Here is a 24,883-nt window from a genome sequence, read left to right on the forward strand (position 1 = left end):
GTAGCAGAGTGATCAAAAAACAAAATCCAACCATAGGCTGCCTTAAGGAGACACATCTAAGCTACAAAGACAAAGACAGACTCAAAGTGAAAGGGTAGAAAATGATTCTCCAAGCAAACAGCATCCACAGAAAAGCAGGTGTAGCAATACTCATACCTGGCAAAATAGATTTCAAGATAACAAAGGTAACATGAGACAAAGATGGGCATTTTATAATAACAAAGGAGCCACTACATCAAGAAGACATAACACTTCTCAATATATATGAACCCAATCAGGGGGCACCGAAATATATAAAGCAACTGCTCACAGAACTAAAGGGAGAAACTGACAAAAGCACAATCATAGTAGGGGACCTAAATACTCCACTGACAGCTCTTGACAGATCATCCAAACAGAAAATCAATAAAGAACTATCAGCCAAAAAAAAGAAAAAAAAAAAAATAAAGAACTATCAGCCTTAAATGGTACATTAGACCAAATGGATATAATTGACACTTACAGAGCCTTTCATCCCAGAACATCAGATTAAGCATTCTTCTCCACTGCACATGGAACATCCTCAAGGACAGATCATATGTTGGGTCACAAAACTAGCCTCAACAAATTTAAAAAGACTGAAATCATAGCAAGCATATCCTCCTCTGACCACAATGCTTTAAAATCAGACATAAATTGCATCAAGGAAGTAAAAAACAAGTCCCACAAATACGTGGAGATTAAACAACATAGCACTAAAAAGTGACTGGGTTAAAGAAGAAATAAAAGGTGAATCTTATCAAAACTTCTGGGATGGCCCTCACTGGTTTGGCTCAGTAGTTACAGCATTGGCCTGCAGACCAAAGGGTCTGGGTTCAATTCCTGGTCAAGGGCATGTACCTGGGTTGCAGGCCCAATCCCAGCCCGGGTTGGGGCGTGTGCATGAAGCAACCAATTGATGTGATCCTCATATCGATGTCTCTCCCCTCTCTCTAAAAATCAATGGGAAAAATATCCTTGAGTGAGGATTAACAACAACAACAACAAAACCCCAGGAAACAACAACAACAACAAAAGTTTCTGGGTACAAGCCTATCTCCAGAAACAAGAAAAACCTCAAGTAAACAACCTAACATTACATCTTGAAGAACTAGAGCAATAACAAAAGCAGCCCAAAGTCAGCAAAAGAAAGGAAATAAAAACCAAAGCACAACTGAGTGATAGAGAACAAAAAGACTGTACCAAAAATCAATACAACAAAGAGCTGGTTCCTTGAAAAGATTAATAAGATTGAAAAATCCCTGGCTAGACTAAGGAAAAAAGAGAAAAGACTCATAAACAAAATCAGAAATGAAAGAAAAGTTACCACAGACATCACAGAAATACAAAGAATCATACTACAATAGTATGAAAGACTATAAGCCATCAAATTCAATATCCTACAAGAAATGGATAAATTCCTAGAAATATATAACCTTCCTTGACTGAATCACAACAAAGAACTGGAAAATCTAAATACACCAATCAACAGTGAGGAAATTGAAACAACCATGCCCAATGGATTTGTGGATTAGAACCAGCATAGACCAGCTAGATCCAACATGACAATTAATTTCATATTACAGAAAATGCCAAGCTTCATTACACCAAATAAGCCACACTATTGACACCATAATCAGAAAACAAAAGCCCGTATAAAGACACAAAATGGTTCATGGGGCTCTTCTGATATGTCTACACCCTTCCTCGAAGTAAATCACAATAAGGAAAAGCTGCTCTGTGTAGTAGCCCATTTTTGTGGCTCACTGCTTCATTAATAAACTTACCTTCACTTTAAACTCTGAAACACACACACAATAAAGCCCCGAAACCCCAAAATAAAACTCCATGACCAGATGGCTTCATTAATGAAATCCACCAAACATTTAAGGAATATTTGATAACCTATACTTCTCAAACTTTTCAAAAAAAAAAAATGAAGGAGGCAATACTTCCTAACACATTTTATGAAGCCAACATAACCCTTATACCAAAATCTGGCAAGCATTACACTCACAAAAAGAAAACTACAGATCAATTTCTATAATCAACACAGATGCAAAAATCCTAAACAAAATACTAGCAGATCAAATACAACGAACATTTAAAAAAAATAATACACAATGATCAAGTGGAGTTCATACCAGGGGCAGAAGGATGGTTTAACCTAAGCAAACTGATCTGCATAATACACCACCATTAACAAAACAAAGGATAAAAACTGTATGATCCTGAATAATCAACTGAAGACTAGCTGGAGAGAACTCTGATAACCAAGGACAGAAAGTGGAGACCACATAGAGACTGAATCAGAAATCTTCCCTCTGTCTCTTAATAAATTCGAGATCATAATTTAAAAAAAAGATGACATATAATGACCAACAGATTTATTTAAAATTTTTCAATTTCACCTGTTAGAATGGCGATTATTAATAAGACAGCTAATAAGAAGTGTTGGAGGGATTGTGGAAAAAAAGGAACTCTCATTCACTGCTCGTGGGAATGTAAACTGGCACAGCCACTATGGGAAGCAGTATGGCGGGTCCTCAAAATATTAAGAATCGAGTTACCATATAGCAACTAGCTATCCCATTTCTGGGTACTAATCCGAAAAACTCAAAAACATTTATTCACAAAGATATATATATGCACCTTTATGTTCACTGCAGCATTATTCTCAGTGGTAAAGATATGGGAATAATTGTGACGTGTCCCTCGATAGAGGATAGGATAAAGAAGATATATATATATATATGTATGTATGTATACTAGAGGCCCGGTGCACAAAATTCGTGCACGGGGGGAAGGGAGGGTGTCCTTCAGCCCAGCCTGCACCCTCTCTCCAATCTAGGACCCCTCGAGGGATGGCCAACTGCCCGTTTAGACCCGATCCCGGCAGGATTGGGCCTAAACGGGCAGTCGGACATCCCTCTCACAATCCAGGACTGCTGGCTCCCAACTGCTCACCTGCCTGCCTTCCTGATTGCCTCTAACCGCTTCTGCCTGCCAGCCTGATCACTCCCTAACCACTCCTCTGCCAGCCTGATTGCCCCTAACTGCCTTCTTCTGCAGGCCTGGTTCCCCCCAACTGCTCTCCCCTGCAGGCCTGGGTCCCCACCCCCCCCACAACTGCACTTCCCTGCAGGTCCAGTCGCCCCCAACTTCCCGCCTCTGCTGGCCTGGTCACCCCTAACTGCCCTCCCCTGCAGGTTTGATCGCCCCCAACTGTCCTCCCTTGCAAGCCTGGTCCCTCCCAACTACCCTCCCCTGCTGGCCTGATCGCCCACAACTGCCCTCCCTTGCAGGCCTGATCCCTCCCAACTGCTCTCCCCTGCTGGCCATTTTGTGGCAGCCATCTTGTGTGTTGCAGTGATGGTCAATTTGCGTATTACTCTTTTATTAGATAGGATATATATATATGTAATGGAATACTACTCAGCCATAAGAAAAACTGCAATACTGCCATTTCCAACAACATGAATGGACCTTAAGAATATTACGCTAAGCAAAATAAGTCAGTCAGATAATGCCAAGAAGCGCATAATTTCACTCATATGTGGGATATGAAACTCATAGGGATAGACAACAGTATGATGGTTACCAGAGGAAAAGAGATAGAGACATAGGGAAGGGTAAAGGGGGCCAAATATGGTGACAGAAGATTATTTGACTTTGGGTGGTAGGCACACAATACACTATACAGATCATGTGTCACAGAAATGTACACTTGAAACCTATATATTAACCAATGTTGCCCTAATAAATTTAAAAAAAGAAAAAAAATTAGGAGACTTGGAAATGATATCCAGAAGTTTCAACATGTGAATAACAGGAATTCCTGAAAGCATTAAGAGAATGGAGAGAAGGTATTAGTGAAGAAAGAACAGCTAAGAATTTCCCCAAATCAAAAACATGAGTATGAAGAGTTTAAGGGCCAAAAGGCTATGTTTTCAAAACTCACCCCCAATCTCAAAATATTTCTCTTTAGAGCACATGAATAGTTATCACATATGAAACTTGATTTAAATGACTAGAGTATGAAAGGTAAGTTTGGAGAAAATAGTGGACTGCAATAAACAAATTAGGAAAGAAATTTAAACATATTGAGTAAAAATACTTAACATCAAATGGAAATTTCAAATATCAATGTATCAAGCTGAGAGGAGAAAAGGAAAGGACAGAGAAGAAAAGTATGATACAATTTTTATCTTGTGCAAGGCATGGATATAAATACTGTAATTAAAACAAACTTAATAGGCTTGGGTGTGTTTTTTTGTTAATCTTCAACAGAGGATGTTTTTTTCCACTTATTTTAGACAGAGTGGAAGGGAGGGAGTGGGTGTTGGATGGGGGAGGGTTCAGGAGAAGGGAGTAGGGTGGAGGGGGAGAGGGAGCAGGAGCAGGAGCACTAGCTAGAGAGATTAATTCTTTGCTTCCGTTTCTTTGCTTTTCACACATGTCCTAGGGCCAGGGATCTAACGGGTGACCCTAGCAGTGGAAGAACTAATGCTCTTACCACTGAACCACACCAACCAAAGCCATACTTATAGTTTTAAGTATGCATATACAAATTTTAAGGATGGCTACTGAAAATAAAATATATAACTTTAAAATTATTTGGGGTAGGGGGAGAGGGTGAAAACTTGATCAAGGCAACAAAATAACCAAAGACATGGTAAATATAAAGCACAACTTACTAAGGCAGTAGTAATCCTATATAATAAAAAGAGTGCTATGCAAATAGACTGAATGGCAGTACAACCGAACCACCAAAGCATAATATGCTAATGATATGCTAAGGCTGCCCAACCACTTGCTATGATGTGCACTGACCACCAGGAGGCAGATGCTCCAACCGGTAGGTTAGCTTGCTGCTGGGGTCCGGCAGATCGGGACTGAACGAGATGAGCCGGACATGCCCTGGAGCCCTCCCCGGCCTGATGGTGCACCGGTGGGGTCTCTCCTTCAGCCTGGCCTGTGCCCTCTCGCAATCTGGCACCCCTTGGGGGCCGTTGGAAGAGCCGGTTTCAGCCCGATCCCGCAGGCTACTCCCCTTGGGGGGGGGGGGGCGGGGGGGGGGAGATGCAGGGCTCATGGCTGGCGAGCGCTGCTGTGGCAATGCAAGCCTCTCCTGGTCGAGATTGACTGGGCGCGAGCCCGCGGCAGGCACAGTGGGGCCAGGATGAGCAGGAGCAGCAGCAGGTAGAAGCTGCAGGTGGCATTGCACTGCGGGTTTCGGCCCGATCCCTGCAGGCCACCCAGAGGGACCCCACCCATGCATGAATTTCATGCACCGGGCCTCTAGTCATAAAATGAAATGTGACAGTGGTAATATTAGACAACACAGGATACTCATTAAATGAGACAAAAACAGTACATATTGATTTAAAAAATACTACTTATTTGGAAAAATGCATTAATAATAAACAAACTGTAAATAAGTCTAGTTCACTAAAAGCATATCAGATATAAACAAGAAAACTCCTTTTCCTAATAAAGGTGCCATAAAACAAGCCTGAAAATAAATGTTACCAATTTAAGAAATATCACTGACTTAAAAAAGATGGTGAGATGCATGGGGGAACAAAAACAAACAGAAAAATAACAAGAAAAAACTAGTCAAGGAGCATTTCATTCTTCATGAATCGTGGGAAAGATGTAAAATTTGTGTTTAAGAACATAAGCATAGGACTCCAACAAACCTGAGTCTGAGTGCTAACTCCTTGTGTTACAAAACTGAAGTAAATATATTATTAAACTCTAAGTCTTAGTTTCTGCATCAATTAAGTATAATAGTTTTTTAGCCCATAAAGCTATCAAGATGATAAAATAAAATAATGTTTGGCACAGAGGGTTCAATAATTGACAGGTATTATTGTCACTATTAAATTATAGCTGGGTACAAGGTGTGAGAAATCATGTAATATTCTTGGTATTATCTAATGTGTTTTAAAAAGTGCTTTCAATTTTCAAATCAAAGGGGAAATATTTTTATTTATTTATTTTTCACAATATTTGGGTTCTCAGTTCCCAATAACTAGTTGTAATTTTTTATTAGAATTAGGATTGCTAATTTTAGACTGAGAATAAAGGCTCCAAATGTGCGATCTAAGGAAGAGAGAAAGATTGAGAATGGCATCAGTATTGTCATTCTCCAGTCCCTTTTAGAACTAGAAACATTTTCTGAGAGAAAATACTTTTTAAATCTCCTATGGAATATTATCTTGCATTGAAATCAGAAAAGCAGTTCAATTAGCCATTTTGGTGGCCAGGATACCAAGAGCAACTTCTTTATTTTCTTTTTACTGAATAAATGTCATTAATATGCCTAACATGGATTTAAAGGTTTATGTGCAAGAAATTTTAAGTAATTTAAAGATCTTATGCATTTTTGAAAACCTACGTTTACTTCTCCATACTAAAAAGGAAATATATGGAGAAGATACTGAAGCAGAGCCCCCCACTTCACCTCCAAAATAAAATAAGAAACATTCATCCAGAGTTCCCTTAAACACTAAATTCACTGCAAAATTATGGATGGGGAATATAAGAGATTAAACCAGATACTGCTTGCATATTGGTTTGTTCACACACTGGTATATAAATACAACTCCTTACTTGCTTTTTGTAAATTCTGTTCAATAGGTTTTCTGTGTTAGTTGTAAGTTCAAAGCTGACATGATAGTTCCTTACCTTTCCATTAGCTTCTCTTTATCCCAATTGAAGTGGCTAAGGAGTATTCTTGTGATAGTTGCTGGATTCTAAAGGGGGAAAAAAAGTCCATTTTCAGGTAATAGCACTTTATTGACATTTAGTGAATTTTTAGGTTGAATTTATAACACCCCACCCAAATTTCCTTTCCTACGATATTTTTTATCCCCTTAAAAAATGATCAAGACTATTTAAAAATAGTAAGCCACACCAATGAGGCAGGTTTCTATAGGATTCTAAAAAATTAGTCAAAATAAATCAAAAAGGAATTAAATGAAAGATTATTGTATTAAATCAAGCACTAATGAAAATTAACATTTTTTGCAATTAAGAGTTAACATCTGCCACATAAGCACACTATTAATCAATAAAATTTCTAACATCTTATGTACTGAATAGTTCAAATGATTATAAACCATTTTAAATCAGAAGGTCCTTCAAAGACATTTAATGAAAATAAAAAAAGACAAAAATCTGTACTGTGTAATAATTTATAGAGTATAAAATAGGTTGGTATTTCATTTCCAGAACAAAATGCTAATGCCATGAAATAAAAACTTTACTGCCCTATCACAATGCTTTTAAAATTTTTCCATTTCCCATGAAACTAGTGAGCTTACTACCTGGGCACAGAATTTTGACTTAAAATGCAATAGGGCCTAAAAGATGAGAAAAGCCTGACTGGCCTGAAGATACTAGAGCTCATTACAATACCAGAATCTGCTTTTTTGTATTTCACATATAATTGTATTATATCAAATAGCATTTCAAAAAAGGTTTCTGTGCATAAAACTACTTTTATTTCACCATAGTTGTACTACAATATTAGTTAAGTACTGATTCAGTTAAAAAGTAACCCTATATAAAAATCATGTCATAATATTGACAGGCTCATAGAGAGCTGTCTGACAGCTGGAGAAAGGGGCAGGGGGAAGGATTGAGTCAAAAAGAGAAAGAACTCATGAACACAGACAACCATGTGGTGATTGGGAGGAGGTGGGTGAAGGGGGACGAGGGCACAGGGAGGATAAGTTGTAATGGAAAAAAAGGATATAAAATAAAGGGGAAAAAATCATGTTATGAAATACATCTCTACTCATTATTCTCAACAATACCATCTGTAACAGAAAAAACAGACTTATTCCCCCAAAAAGCACAAGATGCAAAGGAAGTAACTCCCATCCACCCCCTACTCCAGGCACATCCTACCTTATAATAGAGAAACATGCAAATTGACCGCACCTCAGCTATGCCCATGATTGGGCCTGCGAGAGGCTGGGGGCGGGACTCCGGGTGGCCTATCCGGCCATTGAGAAGACCAAGATGGTGGCGCCCAATCCTCTTAGTTCCGGGGGTCCCGGGAACGACTGCCACCGTGGGGGGCGTGGCCGGGACCTGCCAGGCGCTTCCCGGGGGGCGATCGCCACCCTGGGGGGGGGGGGTAGGGCGTGGCAGGACTCGCCCAGCTGCTCCTGGGGGGGTCCATGGGGAGATCGCCAACCTGGGGGGGCATGTCCGGGCCCAGCCAGCCGCTCCCAGGGGTCCCTGGGGAGATCGGCACCCCGGGGAGGTGAGGCGGGACTCGCCCAGCCGCTCCCAGGGTCCCTGGGAACATTGCAGACATGTGGTTGCTGAGACCCAGACCAGGCCTCTGGCCACAGATTCACAGCTTTGTGGAGACCTAGGGCAGGGATCTGCCTCATCTGCAGAGAGACAGAGGTTCTGCAGTGCCCCCAAGACATGGGTGGGCCCAGCCAAGGATCAAGGGGCATGGAAGGACTCCTGGCAGAGGGGCAAGGACCCTCACCCCTGAGGCGGGGGTTGAGGGGTGGAGCCACCTCAGTGAAGGGGTGCTGCACTGCAGGGTACTGGACTGACTGACGTGATTCAGAGAAGCTCCCAGTGCTAATGGGCCTCGCTCAGGCGGCCTTCACACTTCAGAGGCAGTGACTCCTGCTCCTGCCTTGACCCAACAGCAAGCTCGCTACACCCTGCCCCATGGCAGAGCATGCCTAGGCAGTGAGTGGGAAGCCTTCCACCTGCTTCGGAGAAGGGGGGGGCAGTAAAGAATGGGGGGAGAGGAAAGAATGTGGAGCATCCTCAATGAAGAGGTGCTTGAGAAAGAGGCTCGGAAGCCTGACTGGAAGGTTTGTTCTGTTTGCTGGGCCGCTGCCCCTTAGGAAGCGCAAAGAGCATGGCTCTGAGGGCTTCCTGTGTGCTGAGTCAAGTTCCACAGCCAACTGGAATTGGCCTCAGTTTCCTGGTCTGTAAAATGGATGAAGCCTGTCCCAGTGCCTTCGCTGAGCTTTGATGGCCAATGGAGATACTATATAAAGAAAATGAGGGAAGAAGTGAGAAAGAAAAGGAAGGACAAAAAAACACAAAAGAAAGACTGAAAGGAACCTGTAAACCCATTGTCACTTAAATAGGGAATATAGTCAGTAGTGTTGTAATGATGGTATGATGCCAGGTGGGTACTAGAAATATCGGGGAACACTTTGTAAAGTATATGATTGTCTAACCACTATTCTGTAACTAATATAAAACCTGAAACCAATACAAAATAATGTTGAATGTAAAGAAATGAAAATTGGAGTGAAATTTTTATAAATTTCAAAGTTTAAATAAAAGCTGTAAAGGAAGGAAGGGGAGAATAAAAAGTGTTTTTCATTTTGCCACTTCATTAAAAAGACAGTTGTCTTTATATGGTGCTTTTATACTTTTCTAAGTCATTATCTCATTTTAATTTCCGGGCAACTTAAAGACAAGATAAGTATTCCGTCCACTATTCAAAAGAAAGGAAATCTTGGTGTCTGGTCCTAATGATTCAATCGTCAAGCCTTTATTGTAAAGCAGGGTTAGTAAAATTTTCTGTGCAGGGTCATATCTATACTAATAAAAGCCTTGGGGGTGATCAGGCCAGCAGGGGAGGGTATTTGGGGGCAATCGGGCCAGCAAGGAAGCAGTTAGGGGGCAATCAGGCAGGTAAGTGAGCGGTTAGGAGCCAGCGGTCCCGGATTGTGAGAGGGATGTCCAACTGCAGGATTATGCCCGATTCCTATGGAATCGGGCCTAAACCTGCAGTTGGACATCCCCCAAGGGGTCCCATATTAGAGAGGGTGCAAGCTGGGCTGAGGGACACCCTCCCCAGTGCACGAATTTCGTGCACCGGGCCTCTAGACCTATATAATAAAAGCCTAATATGCTAAGGGTCCAGTCGACCGGTTGGCCGTTCACCCAATCAAAGTGTAATATGCTAATGATATGATAAGGTTGCTCAACCGCTCGCTATAATGTACAGTGACCACCAGGGGGCAGATGCTCCAACCGGTAGGTTAGCTTGCAGCTGGGGTCCAGCCGATTGGGACTGAGCGAATCCGGCCGGGCATGCACTGGAGCCCTCCCGCAGTCCCTCCCTGGCCGGCCAACCTCCTGCGTCCCTCCCTGGCCCCGATCATGCACCGGAGGGGTCCCTCAACCTAGCCTGTGCCCTCTCACAATCTGGGACCCCTTGGGGGATGTCAGAGAGCTGGTTTTGGCCCTATCCCGCAGGCCAGACTGAGGGAACCCACTGGTGCACTAATTCGTGCACTGGGCCTCTAGCCTATTATTGTAAAAGCCTAAGTGACCATTACAGCAGAATGAACAGAACAACTGGTTGCTATGATGTGAACTGACCACCAGGGGGTAGAGGCTTAACACAGGAGCTGCCCCCTGGTGGTCAGTGGGCTCCCACAGGGGGAGTGCCACTCAGCCAGAATCCAGGCTCATTGCTGGTGAGTGCAGCTGCCAAAGTGTCAGGAGCCTCTCCTGATGCCGCGGCAGCAGGCACAGCAGGTTGGGATGAGTGCGAGCAGCGCCTGGCCCCAATTAGGACTCCTCTCTGGCCACCTGCCGCTTGGCACACTGGTACATCCCCCAAGGAGTCCTGGACTGCAAGAGGGTGCAGGCTGGGCTGATTGGGGACGCCCCCATCCCCAAGTGCATGAATTTCGTGCACGAGGCCTCTAGTTTACATTATAATCTATCTAGTACTCCTTACTTCTAGGACCCAGACTTTATTAAGAATCCTTCTTTGCCCTGCAGGTATGGCTCAATGGTTGAGAACTAACCCATGAACCAGGAGGTCACGGTTGAATTCCTAGTCAGGACACAAGCCTGGATTGCAGGCTCGATTCTCACTAGGGAGCATGCAGGAGGCAGCTTATCGATGTTTTTCATGGATGTTTCTCTCTCCCACTCCCTTCCTCTCTCTTTAAAAATCAATAAAATGCTTCTTTAACACAGCACTCAGATAGACACCGCCAATCTATAAGGTATTTAATATGTGAAAAGAAACATACTAACTAATCCTCAATTATAATGTACTAGAGGCCTGGTGCACGAAATTCGTGCATGGGGGGCAGGTGTCCCTCAGCCCAGCCTTCACCCTCTCCAATCTAGGACCCCTCAAGGGATGTTCGACTGCCCATTTAGGCCTGATGCTGGTGGGATCGGGCCTAAATGGGCATTCGAACATCCCTCTCACAATCCAGGACGGCTGACTCCCAACTGCTCGCTCGCCTGCCTGCCTTCCTGATTGCCCCTAACCTCTTCTGCCTGCCAGCCTGATCACTTCCTAACCACTCCCCTGCCAGCCTGATTGATGCCTAACTGCTCCCCTGCCAGCCTGTTTGCCTCTAACTGCCCTTCCCTGCAGGCCTGGGTCCCTCCCAACTGCCCTTCCCTGCAGGCCCGGTCACCTCCCCCCAACTTCCCTCCTCTGCCAGCTTGGTCACCCCTAACTGCCCTCCCCTGCTGACCTGATCGCCCACAACTGCCCTCCCTTGCAGGCCTGGTCCCTCCCAACTGCCCTCCCCTGCTGGCCATCTTGTGGTGGCCATCTTGTGTCCACATGGGGGCAGGATCTTTGACCACATAGGGGCAGCCATCTTGTGTGTTGGAATGATGGTCAATCTGCATATTACTCTTTATTAGATAGGATAGAGGCCTGGTGCATGGGAGGGGGCCAGCTGGTTTGCCCTGAAGGGTGTCCCGGATCAAGGTGGGGGTTCCCTTGGGGATGGGGAGGTCTGGGTGAGGGGCCTGTGGTGGTCTGCAGGCCGGCCATGTCCCCTGGTAACCCAAGTGGAGGCCCTGGTATCTGGGATTTATTTATCTTCTACAATTGAAACTTTGTAGCCTGGAGCGGAGCCAAGCCTTCTGCTTGCTTCGTGGTGGTAGCCATTTCTGTGGGATTTATTTATCTTCTATAATTGAAACTTTGTAGCCTTAAGCGGAGGCCTGGGCCAGCAAGGGCAGGCAGAAAGCTTGGCTTCCTCTATCGCCAGGGAAACCAAAGCCTCTCTCCTGCTCTCTGTGGCCGTAGCCATCTTGGTTGGGTTTATTTGCATATTTGCTCCTGATTGGCTGGTGGGTGTGGCTTGTGGGTGTAGCAGAGGTATGGTCAATTTGAATATTACTCTTTCATTAGACAGGATTTATTTGCACAGAATATTTAGACATTATCATGTGCCCAGCTTTTTCTTAGAAATGTGACTCAACGTTTAAAAAAATGACAAATCCTAAGTTTGGTAACAGGTTTTCACAATAGAATTTACCTACAATTTAAATACAGTTACTAACTTAGATTTAGTTTTATGTAAAATAAGGGCAATAAGCCTATCAATTGGCAAAGGGAGTTTCTGAGGAACTGAAAAAAATTCTACTTTTGTTGTTAATCCTTACTCAAGAATATATTTTCCATTGATTTTCTTTAATTAAAAAAATTTTTAAATCCTCACCGCCCTAGCCGGTTTGGCTCAATGGATAGAGCAGGTATCCTCAAAATACGACCCGCGGGCCACATGCGGCCCGCCGGGTGTTTTTACCGTTTTGTTTTTTTACTTCAAAGTAAGATATGTGCAGTGTGCATAGGAATTTGTTCATTGTTTTTTTGTTTTTTTTTTTAAACTATAGTCCGGCCCTCCAATGGTCTGAGGGACAGTGAACTGGCCCCCTGTTTAAAAAGTTTGAGGATCCCTGGGATAGAGCATCGGCCTGCGGACTGGAGGGTCGCAGTTTCATTTCTGGTCAAGGGCACGTGCCCGGGTTGCAGGCTCCATCCCCAGTAGGGGGCATGAATGATTCTCTGTCATTGATGTTTTTATCTCCCTCTCCGTTCCTCTCTGAAATCAATCTTCTATATAATAGAGGTAATATGCAAATTGGTCCTAATAGTAACGACCTATTTGTATATTTAAAGACCAGCAGGAGGCTGCGCGCACAGTAGGGGACTTGCATGAGGCTCGCTTTCCTGCCCCCGGCACCGGAGTCCTCTTTTTCTACCGGATGCACACGCCCGACAAACACCCCCGCTACACCATGCCTCATCCGAGAGCACTCTGCCTGGGAACGCCACCAAACCCCCCCCAGGTGGAGGGGGGGCTGAGGGGCGATACCTGCATGGCAAAAGGCCGGTTCTTGGGGCACGGTCGGCAGATGCCAACCTGGGGGTGTGCGCATTGGCGGTGGCCCCTGGGAGGGGTCGCACATGCAAATCGAGAGGGTGTGGACCCAACATGAAGGAAGGGCCTGGGTGTGACGACAGAGAGTGGACGTCGAGGGAAGGCACCAGACCTGGACAAGCCACTGGGTAAACAACACGGGGATCCCACTGCCACAGACACACTGGGCAGCTCGGCGACACCAGCCGATCCTCCCAAGCGGACAACCTCGAAGCCTCCTCCCGCCGCGTGGACACGCCCCGCCACTGTGGAGACCACAGGCGATCCTCAAACCACAGGGAAGCCGCTGCAGCTTTCTCCAGCCATCTATCCATTAATCTGCCCAGTCCGTCCCGGACAGGGGCTCGCATCCTGGGCGGAACGCCCCCCAAGGACAAGCTGGGCCCCGGCCGTACCTGCGCAAGCACGCCCGTCGCCTGCGAATTCCGGAGGGGAGCGGACGGAGAGCCACTTGAGGTGTGGGAGCAGGCACACCGGGGTGGGGGTGGGCAGGAAAGACCTCCGCATCCCTCCCCGCTTTGGCACTCAAAGGGAGAAAATTCTTATGCGCACACGAATGCACATGTGTGCGCACATAACGCAGCGGTCCCTGGGATGGACGCCGGCCCAGCCAGCTGGACCCTCCCCCAACTCAGAGGGAGGAGGTATGGGCCACAGTAGACAAGACACAGCTGTGTTGTCGCTTGGCCCCTCAAAGCCGGTGTGAGAGGAGCCCGAGTGCCCAAACAGAGGCGGCTACAGGTCCCACAGAGGAAAGCAGTCAGTACTAAGACAGGATGAAAAGCACAGAATTTTTAATTAGCCTGTAAAAAGAGTAAGAGTGAGGAGGGGGAGGAGGGGGGGAAAAGGGAAGAAGGGAGGGAAGAACTTTATAAAGGATTCAGTAGAGAGCAGAGTTAAAGAAGGAAAGAGGATAAACTGTGGAGCTATAAGGAAAACCAAGTACAGTTGTGTACTGGGGACAGATTTTAAAAGTAGGAGTCAGAAAAGAAAAAAGATAAATGATAGTGAATAATTAGGCAGGTAGATAGATAGATATTAAAACAGTGGAAGTAAGTAGAGAAGAATGTATGGGAAAGGTCGGATGAGAGAGAAAGAGGGAGGGAAGAAAAGTTTTACAGGAGAGCTGGTAGAGCTTTATAGAATGGGAGAAGGAAGAAATGGGGGAGGGAGCAGAGCTTGTCCGAGGGAGGAAGTGAAGAAAAAAATTAAGGTGGGAAGAAAGGAAAAGAGGAGGGAGGGAAGGGGTAAAGATAAAGGAAAGAAGAAATGTGGGCAGGGAGGGAGGGTAGGAGAAAGATGGGAAGAAGGATGATGAAACAGAAGTAGGAAATAAGGAGGAAAGAAAAGTTTATAAACAATGAGACAGTAAAAAAAAAAGTGTTACATAAAGGAGAGAGAAAAATTGTGTGCGAGGGAGAAGCCAATAAGAAAGTCAAATACAATTGTGTGTGAAGGAAATAAGATTAAAGAAAACAAGTTAATAGGGGTGACCAGGCTGGCAGGGGAGGGCAGTTAGGGGAATCAGGGCAGCAGGGGAGAGCAGTTAGTGCGATCACGCCAGCAGGCAGAATGGTTAGGGCAGGCAGGCAGATGAGCGGTTAGGAGCCAGAGGTCCTGGATTTCGAGAGGGATGCCCGACTGCCGGTTTAGGCCCGATCCCTGTGGGACTCCTTGTGGGATCGGGCCTAAACCAGCAGTTGGACATCCCCCGAGGGCTCCCGGATTGGAGAGGATACAGGTAGGGCTGAGGGACCGGACCGCAACCCCCGGCACCCCGTGCATGAATTTCGTGCACCGGGCCTCTAGTATATAAATAAAAAAAGAAGAAATGTGAATGTTTAAAAAAAGGAAAAATCCTCACCCAAGGATATGTTTCTATTGACTTTTGCAGAGATTGGAAGAGGGAGAGACAGAGACATCGATGTGAGAGACACATTGATTGGTTGCCTCCTGCACACACTCCAACCAAGGCTAGGGAAAAGCCTGCAACGGAGATACATGCCCTTGACCAGAACTGAACCCGAGACCCTTCAATCCATAGGTAGCCTGAGGCTCAATCCACTGAGCCAAACCAATCAGGGCTTTCCATTGATTTTTAAAGAGTGGAAGAGAGGGGGGGGGGGGGGGTGGGGAGAGAGAAACATCGATGTGAGAGACAAATCAATTGGTTGTCCCCTGCAAACACTCCCTATCAGTCCCTGGGATCTAACATTCAACCCAGGTACATGCTCTTGACCGGAAATCCAACCCACAAACCACCCTTCCATGAACAGGACAACGTTCTAACCATTGACAGACACGACCAGCTTTTTCTTAGAAATGTGACAATCTGACTTCTTCATCCTGGCCAAGATGGAATAGGGCAATAAGCTCACTTTAGTGTCCCTTTCTTCCACTGATTATAATGAAAAACTCTGGACAAAATACATCTAACAAAGTACTTTGAAAACTAAATAACAGCAAGCAGATCGGAGAGGGAAGTAAATGAAGAATAACTAATAAGGTAGTGGTAAGTATCCTGCTTTGTTTTGTTTTCCCATTTATTTCTTGGCTTTGACCCAAGGGTGGGCCAAACAGGGAAACTGTAACAGGCATGATCAGTAAAAACTCAGAGGTGTGTGTGTGTGTGTGTGTGTGTGTGTGTGTGTGTGTGTACAGTATACTAGTAGCTCTGTGCACGAATACATGCTCCCGTAACTCTCTGCGGGGCCTGGCTGCTCCATGCCCACTGCCCAGAGGCCCATCCGTGGCCGGGCCAGGAACACTTGCCTTGTTGCCAGGGTGACCACGTAAGCGTTCTCTACCCCCATCCGGGCCACTCCGTGCCCGCTGCCCAGAGGCCCTCTGCGGCCAGGGTGGAACGCTTGCCTCATCGCCACAGCAACGAAGCAAGCATTTTGTCAGGCCGCTCACACTGCCCGCTCTCAGCAGCCGCCCCCACCCCCCTGGGACTGGGGGACTCTGGCAGGGCTGAGAAGACTGGGCGCGGCCATCTTGTGGCTATGGGCGGAGCCATCTTTGTGACGGAGTGACAGTTAACTAGCATATTACCCTTTTATTAGATAGGATATATCCAGAAGACAACGGCAAAAGGCTCCTGGAAAATGTGGGAGAATACGTTTTTTCCTTTCTATTGTCCCCGTCTCCCACCCCCATACTGAAGCCAGACCAGCCATCAAACTACCCAGCTGCAGAGTGAGCATTGAAAACCAAAAGAGAAAACATTGCTCTGAATATAGAAATCAGAAAGAGGGTCCCTGTTGTGAAAAGAAGAGTGTAGAGGCATCCATTATTTTCTTTTTTTCTCTTCCCACTTCACCCCAAGATATGACAGGCAGGAAACTAAAACAGAGAGAATTCCATGTTTCTGGCTCTAGGAATAAAGAAAAGGGCCCCTGGAGCCAAAGAGTTCAGGGAAAATCACTGAGGGAAACAGAGAAGTAGATCTCTAATTCTGTATTTGAACCAAGTTCTGAGCGTAACTATAAGTTGTACATGTGTCAAAACCAGCCAAAGAAATACAAGAGAGGCTTTCAGAACAGAACTATGACATGAATCACTGCCTAAGTCAGTGATGGGGAACCTTTTGAGCTTGGTGTGTCAAACTTCGCCAAAAAACTGAGCATAACTCGGGTAGTGTGTCACTTTGAGGAAAAAACTAACTCCAAGACTCTAGTCGCAAATGTTTCCTCCTCAGAAGCAGCAAATGTTTCATCCTCGGCATGTGGCTGTGTGTCATCAGAAATGGCTACGCGTCACCGAAACCGGTTTGGCTCAGTGGATAGAGCGTCGGTCTGTGGACTGGAAGGTCCCGGGTTCGATTCCGGTCGAGGGCATGTACATTGGTTGCGGGCACATCCCCAGTAGGGGGCGTGCAGGAAGCAGCTGGTCGATGTTTCTCTCTCATCGATGTTTCTAGCTCTCTATCCCTCTCCCTTCCTCTCTGTAAAAAATCAATAAAATATATTGAAAAAAAAGAAATGGCTACGCATGTTAGTGCTGACATGCATGTCATAGGTTCGCCATCACCTGCCAAAGTCCTAGACAACCTAAATGGGAATGGAAGGGGCAAATTCAACATAACAAAGGCTTTGAAACTGAACAGATAATGGAACCACTGCCTATATAAAGTGAGAAAGAACTTGAACTTATAACCTCACTGGATTAGATTGTTTACTAAAAGCAATTTAAAAATCCTCACCATTCTCTAAAGGATTTCAACAGGATAGAGAATTTTACAACATAATATTCAAAATGTCCAAGACAGAATCCCAAATTATCAGACATAGCAAGAACAACTACAAATCTGACCAAGGGAGATGACAATACATGCTAACCCCAGATGACCCAGCTGTTAGAATTATCAAAGCTCCTAAAAAGCAGCTATTAATAATATGACCTATTAGGTAAGGGTGAAAACCTTAAAATAAATTTTAAAAATTCTTAGGAAAGAAAAAAAATTCTAGACTTAGTCGGTTTGGCTCAGTGGATAGAGCGTAGGCCTGCAGACCAAAGGGTCCTGGATTCAATTCCGGTCAAGGGCACGTACCTTGGTTGCAGGCTCCACCCTGGTCCAGGCTCTGGTACTGGCTAATGCAGGAGGCAACCAATCAATATGTCTCTCTCACATCAATATTTCTCTGTCTTTCCCTCTCTCTCCAACTCTCTCTAAAAATCAATGGAAAAATATCATCCAGTGAGGATTTAAAAATAAGAAAAGTTTCTTTTAAAAAATCCAAATAGAAATTTTAGAACTAAAAAATACATTAGTTCATTAAATGGACTCAATAGTAAAAAGGAGATGCCAAAGGAGTCAGTGAACTTAAGAGATATATCAATAGAAATTATCCAATCCTAACAATAGAAAAAAATATATTTTTTAAAAAATAGTCTCTCAGGACACTGTGTGATAAATACCTGTCAGCCTGGAATTCTATATTCAGTGCAAATACAGGAATGAAGACAAATATATTCTCAGACAAAAGAAAACTAGAAGAGCTCATTGCCAGTAGACCTGCTCTAAAGAAAATACTTTAAAAAGTTCTGTAGATAGAAGAGAAATTATACCAGAGAAAAACTTGGATATTCAGGAAAGAAGGAAGAACAATAGAACAAATGGGTAAATATTATACACTATTTTTCTCCTCTTAAGTCTTAAAAACATATAGAAAACTGCTAAAACCAAAAATTATAGCATGTCATGGCGAGAGGAATGGTTAAACATACATAGATGCAACAGCCTATGTAATAAAATAGTAATATGCAAATTAACCATCACTCCACTACACCACAAGCCACGCCCACCAGCCAATCAGGAGCAAGTATGCAAATTAACCAAACCAAGATGGCTGCGGCCACGAAGAGAGCAGGAGTCTTGGGTTTCCCCAGCAATGGAGGAAGCCAAGCTTTCTGCCTGCCCTGGCCTGCCTTGGCCTCTGCTTAAGGCTACAAAGTTTCAATTATAGAAGATAAATAAATCCCAACAAAAATGGCGGCAGCCACAGAGCTGGAGAGAGCAGGAGGCTTGAGTTGCCCCGGGCGATGGAGGAAGCCAAGCTTTCAGCACACCCTGGCCTGCCTAGGCCTCCACTCAAGGCTACAAAGTTTCAATTGTAGAAGATAAATAAATCCCAGATACCAGGGCCTCCGCTTGGGTAGCCGGGGGCCATGGCCAGCCTGCAAAACACCACAGGCCCCTCACCCAGGCCACCCCACGCCCCAAGGGAACCCCCACCCTGATCCGGGACACCCTTCAGGGCAAACCAGCTGGCCCCCACCCATGCACCAGGCCTCTATCCTATCTAATAAAAGAGTAATATGCAGATTGACCATCACTCCAACACACAAGATGGCTGCCCCCATGTAGACACAAGATGGCCGCCACAAGATGGCCAGCAGGGGAGGGCAATTGTGGGCGATCAGGCCAGCAGGGGAAGGCAGTTGGGAGGGACTAGGCCTGTAAGGGAGAACAGCTGGGGGCGATCAAGCCTGCAGGGTAGGACAGTTAGGGGTGACCAGGCCAGCAGAGGAGGGAAGTTGGGGGTGATCGGACCTGCAGGGAAGGGCAGTTGGGGGGGACCCAGGCCTACAGGGGAGAGCAAATGGGGGGGACGAGGCCTGCAGGGGAGGGCAGTTAGGAGTGACCAGGCCTGCACAGGAGGGCAGTTAGGGGTGACCAGGGAGGGCAGTTAGGCATCGATCGGGCTGGCAGGGGAGTGGTTAGGGGGTGATCAGGCTGGCAGGCAGAAGCGGTTGGGGCAATCAGGAAGGCAGGCAGGCGAGGAGTTGGGAGCCAGCAGTCCTGGATTGTGAGAGGGATGTCCCATATGGGAGAGGGTGCAGGCTGGGCTGAGGGACACACACCCCATGCACGAATTTCATACACTGGGCCTCTAGTATAATATAAAGATGGCTACTATACTATAAAGGGATTGGGAGAAAAATCATTTATATAGTTGTAAAGCTTCTATGTTTTACTTGGAGTGGTAAAATACTAACTTTAAGTAGAATGAGATGACAAATATTTTTATTATAATCCAAAAGAAAGGACTGCCTTGGTGTGACTCAGGGGTTAGAGTGTCAGTCCTTGCACCAATGGGTCATGGGTTCAATTCCTGGTCAAGGGCACATGCCTGGGTTGCAGTTTTGATCCCAGGCCTCAGTAGAGGCATGTGTGGGAGGCAACCAATCAACACCTCTCTCTCACATTGTTTCTCTCTCCCTCTCCCTATCCCTATCTCTCTCCCTCCCTCCCTCCCCCTCTCCCTTCCACTTTCTCTAAAAATCTTTGGAAAAAAATTCTGGGATGAAAATTAACAAACAAACAAAACAAAAGAAGAAAAGGCAGAGAAAAATAATTATAAGGCCTAAATCCAATTACATTAAATGTAAATAGTAAAAAAAAGTTTAAAAGACAGATTGATATATAAATATCAAATCAGGAAGTAATGGTGTATGTCAAGTATACCTCAATTAAAAAAAAAAATGAAATGCTGTTAAATAAAAGACAGTGTTTTGTTTTGTTTTCAAGAAGGCAAAACTGGATGTTGTCCATAACAACCGATTTTTCAATGTAATAATATACAGAGATTAAAAAGGTCCTTTCACCAAGAAAATATAACAATCTTAAATGTATGTATCTAACAACAAAGCCTAATAGTAAAGTAAAAAATTATAAAAATGAAAGAAAAATAGACAAACCCACAATAATACTTGGAATTTCAACACTACTCTCTTAGTAAACCAATGGTCAAGACAATTTGGAAATTAAATCATCTTAAAATAATCCAAAGTAGTTGAGAAGGAAGTCTTGAAGGCAATTAGAAAACATATTGAAATGCAACACATCAAAATTTGTGAGATGTAGCTAACACTAGGGAGTTATTGCATTAAATGGTTAAAAAAAGAAACGTCACAAATGCTTTTTAAAAAGGGCAATAATCTAAACCTACAGCAAGCAGAAGAAAAGAAATAATAAAGAGAACTCAACAAAACTGAAAACAGAAAAACAAGTCAATAAAACCAAAAACCAGTATTGAAATCAATAGAATTCTAGCAAAGACTAATCAAGATAAAAAACAACACAAATGACTAATATTAAAAAATGAAAGAGGGAATGAGCTATTTCAGAAGAAACCAAGATGGCGGCATAGGTTAAACACCTAACCTGCAGCCGGGCACAACAATTTCAAAGGCACAACTAGAGGTCAGAACGGACATCGTCCAGAACCACAGGAAAGTTGGTGGACTGAAATGCCCACAGCTGGGGGGAAGGAGAAGGCCACGGGGATAGTCGGGGAAGCCGTAAAAGCCTGAGGTATGGAGAAACGGGCGGAGACACGAGCACACGCGCCTGCGGGGAGGATGGAACCGGAGAGGAGGGGGCGGCTGATGACCTGGCCGGAGTTCACTGGCAGGAAGGAGATAAAGGCTCCGGAGTGCGCTGAGCACCGGCTCCGATTGCACTGAACCCCATTCCGGGCGAAACCCTGGGAAACTCACTCACTTTCGCAACTACGCCGCCCCCGCAGGCCGCCCGGCCCGGGACGCTGGGGACGCCGCTGCAGCGGCGGCGCCCGGAGCCCGGCGGCCTCCCAGCACCCGTCCCCGCCGCGCAGCCCCCGCGCGCCTGGTGCCGCGGGCCGCGCGCCCCGCACACCGGACGGAGGCCCGGGCGCCCTCTCCGTGCACCTCCCGGCGGCGCTAGACTTCAATAGAGTTGACTGAATTCAAGGGATTAAGAAGTATAAATTGGGGGGACGCCGCGGCGGCGACGTCCGGAACACGGCGATGGCGGTGCCTGGAGCTCGGCGGCCGCCCAGCGCCCGTCCCAGCCGCGCGGCCCTCGCGCGCCTGGTTCCGCGGGACGCGCGCACCGCGCACCGGACGGAGGCCCGGGCGCCCTTTCCGTGCACCTCCCGGCGGCGCTAGACTTCAGTAGAGTTGACTGAAATGAAGGGATTAAGAAGTACAAATTGAGAAGTTTGAAAAAGATGGCGGTGGAGGTTAAAGGCTGTTCTGTTGCCTTGCACCCAGCGAAATCGGAGGGGATGAGGTGTGGAGGTGCGTGGGTCTGGCTGGTGGCGGGGGAAAGGGGCTTTTGTTCCAAACCTAAGGGAGATTAGCTCTCCATCACCCTGAAACCCATCTTCTGGCGAACCCCGGGAGACCCAGATGCCTGCGGGGAGAGGCGGGACTCTTGCAGAGGTGCGCCCAGCAATCAGTGTTTGCTGCGCTGGAGTGCGGAACGAGGGGACTTAGATACATGGAAGGCAGAAGGACCAGACTCACAGCCATCGAGGCTCGCCGCACCATGGCCTGTTGGCGCCCTGAGACCCCGCCCCGCCCTGGGACCCGCCCCACACGTTTTGAAGACCTGCCCCGCAAGTCTTGCAGGCACACCTGCGCCCCAAGCAACGGCTTATGCATGTGGGTGGCCTGCCCTCTGGCAGTGGACCAGATGATCTGCTGTTCTAGTCGGACTGCTCCAGGGCCACTCAGACAGGAGGAAGAAACTACAGTTTTTGCTTTAATCCTTGCTGAGTGCCTAAGGCAGTAGCTGATCTACACCCCATTGGAGACCCAGAAACGAGGGCATCTAGTGGTCTGTGGGAGATGACACCAGATTTCAACCACGTGCATAAGGGACACATTCAACGGGAATATTCAGTGAGCGCCAAAGCTTTGCTGCACCAAGACCCGGCCCATAAACGTGTCTCCTGCACAGCAACTCTTCCTTTATAGACAAAGAGAGCCACCCCAGTGACACCAACAACAATCAAGACTTAACTATACAAAGGAGGACCAAGATGGAGGCATAGGGCGGAAGCCTGATTGTTGCCTACCACAACAACTTTGAGACTACGACAAGAGAGCAGAGCAGACACCATCCAAGACCACCATAGGGCTGGCTGAGTAGATGCTCTACAACTAGAATAAAAGAGGGGTATGTGGGATGATGCTGATGCCGGTGACCCAAAGACACACTTTAAGAACTACAGCTCAGGCGACACAAAAGAACTATGGCTCAGGCGATACAACAGCGGCCTGGAACGTGCTCGGCGCAGTTCCCCCGGCGGTCTCCGGCTGAGGGGACGGCTCCACTGGCAGCCAAGCACGGACAGACGAGCCCCTATGAGACATGGGGTGGGAGACTCCGCGCTTGCTGACCTCTGAGTCCGTCAAGAATCTCAACGCCCCGGAAGCGGCCAGGTGCGCATGCTCGGCGACCGGCCACCGATGCAGACCCAAGGGCCGACGCAGTGACGCCAGACTGGCCCACCGCCATGCACCGGGTGCACCGGAGCTTCGCCGAGCCACCGCCCGACGAGTTCTGCAGCAGCCATACTGGAGCTCTGGAAGGATGGCCAGGGGAATTGTTGAGGGGGGATTGACCGGCAGGAATTGGGATCGGGAAGACGGGGCCCCGCTGAGACCCGGGTGCGGGCGGGGTTGCGCGCCTCTGGGCTTGGGTGTGGTCACACGCCTCTGGGTATAAGTGAGGCCTCAAGTCCCTGGGTCTAGGTGAGGCCACATGCCCCTGGGTCCAGGTGAGGCCGGACTCCGGGTCCGGGTGAGGCCAAGTGCCCCTGGACCCGGATGACGCTGGATCCCGTGCCCGGGCGAGGCCAAGCGCCCCTGGGTCTGGGAGAGCCCACACACCCCTGGGTCCAGGCGAGACCATGTGTCCCTGGATCCGGGTGAGGCCGCGTGCACCTAGGCCCGGGTGAGCCCAAGTGGCCCTGGGTCTGGGAGAGGCCAAGCGTCCCTGGGTGCGGGTGAGACCATGTGTCCCTGGATCCGGGTGAGGCCTCGTGCACCTAGGCCCGGGTGAGGCCACGTGCCCCTGGGTCTGGGAGAGGCCAAGCGTCCCTGGGTCCGGGCGAGACCATGTGTCCCAGGATCCGGGTGAGGCCTCGTGCACCTAGGCCCGGGTGAGCCCAAGTGGCCCTGGGTCTGGGAGAGGCCAAGCGTCCCTGGGTCCGGGTGAGACCATGTGTCCCTGGATCCGGGTGAGGCCTCGTGCACCTAGGCCCGGGTGAGCCCAAGTGGCCCTGGGTCTGGGAGAGGCCAAGCGTCCCTGGGTCCGGGTGAGACCATGTGTCCCAGGATCCGGGTGAGGCCTCGTGCACCTAGGCCCGGGTGAGCCCAAGTGGCCCTGGGTCTGGGAGTGGCCAAGCGTCCCTGGGTCCGGGTGAGACCATGCGTCCCTGGATCCGGGTGAGGCCTTGTGCAACTAAGCTCGGGTGAGGCCACGTGCCCCTGGGTCTGGGAGAGGCCAAGCGTCCCTGGGTACGGGTGAAGCCAGATCCTGGGTCCGGGTGAGGCCGTGCGCCCCTGGATCCATCCGGGTGAGGCTGGGTCCCAGGCCCGGATGAGACCACGCGCCCCTTGGGTATGGGTGAGGCCACGTGCCCCTTAGTCCAGGTGACGCCATGCCCCTGGGTTCGGCCGAGACCAAACCAGAGGGAGTCGGACCTCCATTACCACCATTTGTCCACCATCCAGAGCTGAGGGGTCAGTGCTGACATGTACACATAAGGAACTACTGGACATCGAAATTGGGTCTCAAAAGAACTGTTGGTCCAGGGGGAAGCTCGCTACAGATTGATTCATTTGCCTGTCAGCATAAATATTATTGCTCGTCTCACATTCAGTTCTTATTAGTATATATCTAGTGACATTTGATCTCGTTCATCTAGAGGAAATGATGAACAACATAGACTGAGGAACAAGAACAGAACCAGAAGCAAGGAGGCATCGATCGGACTATCGGGCCTCAGAGGGAGGATAGGGGAGGGTAAGGGGAGGGTGGGGGGAGGGGGATAGTTCAACCAAAGGACCTGTATGCATGCATATAAGCCTATCCAACGGTTAAGTTCAACAGGGGATTGGGGCATGCGTGGGGAGAGGGGTGGGATGGGAATGGGGGGATGAGGACAAATATGTGACACCTTAATCAATAAAGAAATTTTAAAAAAATAAAAAATAAAAAATGAAAGAGGGAAATATCAATACAGACCCTACAGACATTCAAAGAATAAGAAAATACTAACAACTTTATGCTCATTAATTCACAATTTAGATGAAACAAACCAATTTCCTTAAAGACACCATTAAAATTCACTGAAAAGAAACTGATAAAT

The 24,883-nt window shown here is 47.1% G+C and overlaps 1 protein-coding gene across 1 annotated transcript in view; it reads right to left on the reverse strand.

Annotated features, from left to right (window-relative positions):
* Nucleotides 1-24,883, reverse strand: part of ARIH1 (ariadne RBR E3 ubiquitin protein ligase 1) — a 169,919-nt gene that overhangs the window by 83,404 nt on the left and 61,632 nt on the right. Inside the window, exon 2 of the mRNA XM_054725134.1 lies at nt 6,712-6,779. Coding sequence (XP_054581109.1) covers nt 6,712-6,779 — 68 coding nt within the window. The remainder of the gene's footprint in view (nt 1-6,711; nt 6,780-24,883) is intronic.

Source organism: Eptesicus fuscus, chromosome 2 (genome assembly GCF_027574615.1).
Source record: "Eptesicus fuscus isolate TK198812 chromosome 2, DD_ASM_mEF_20220401, whole genome shotgun sequence".
Lineage (NCBI taxonomy): Eukaryota > Metazoa > Chordata > Mammalia > Chiroptera > Vespertilionidae > Eptesicus > Eptesicus fuscus.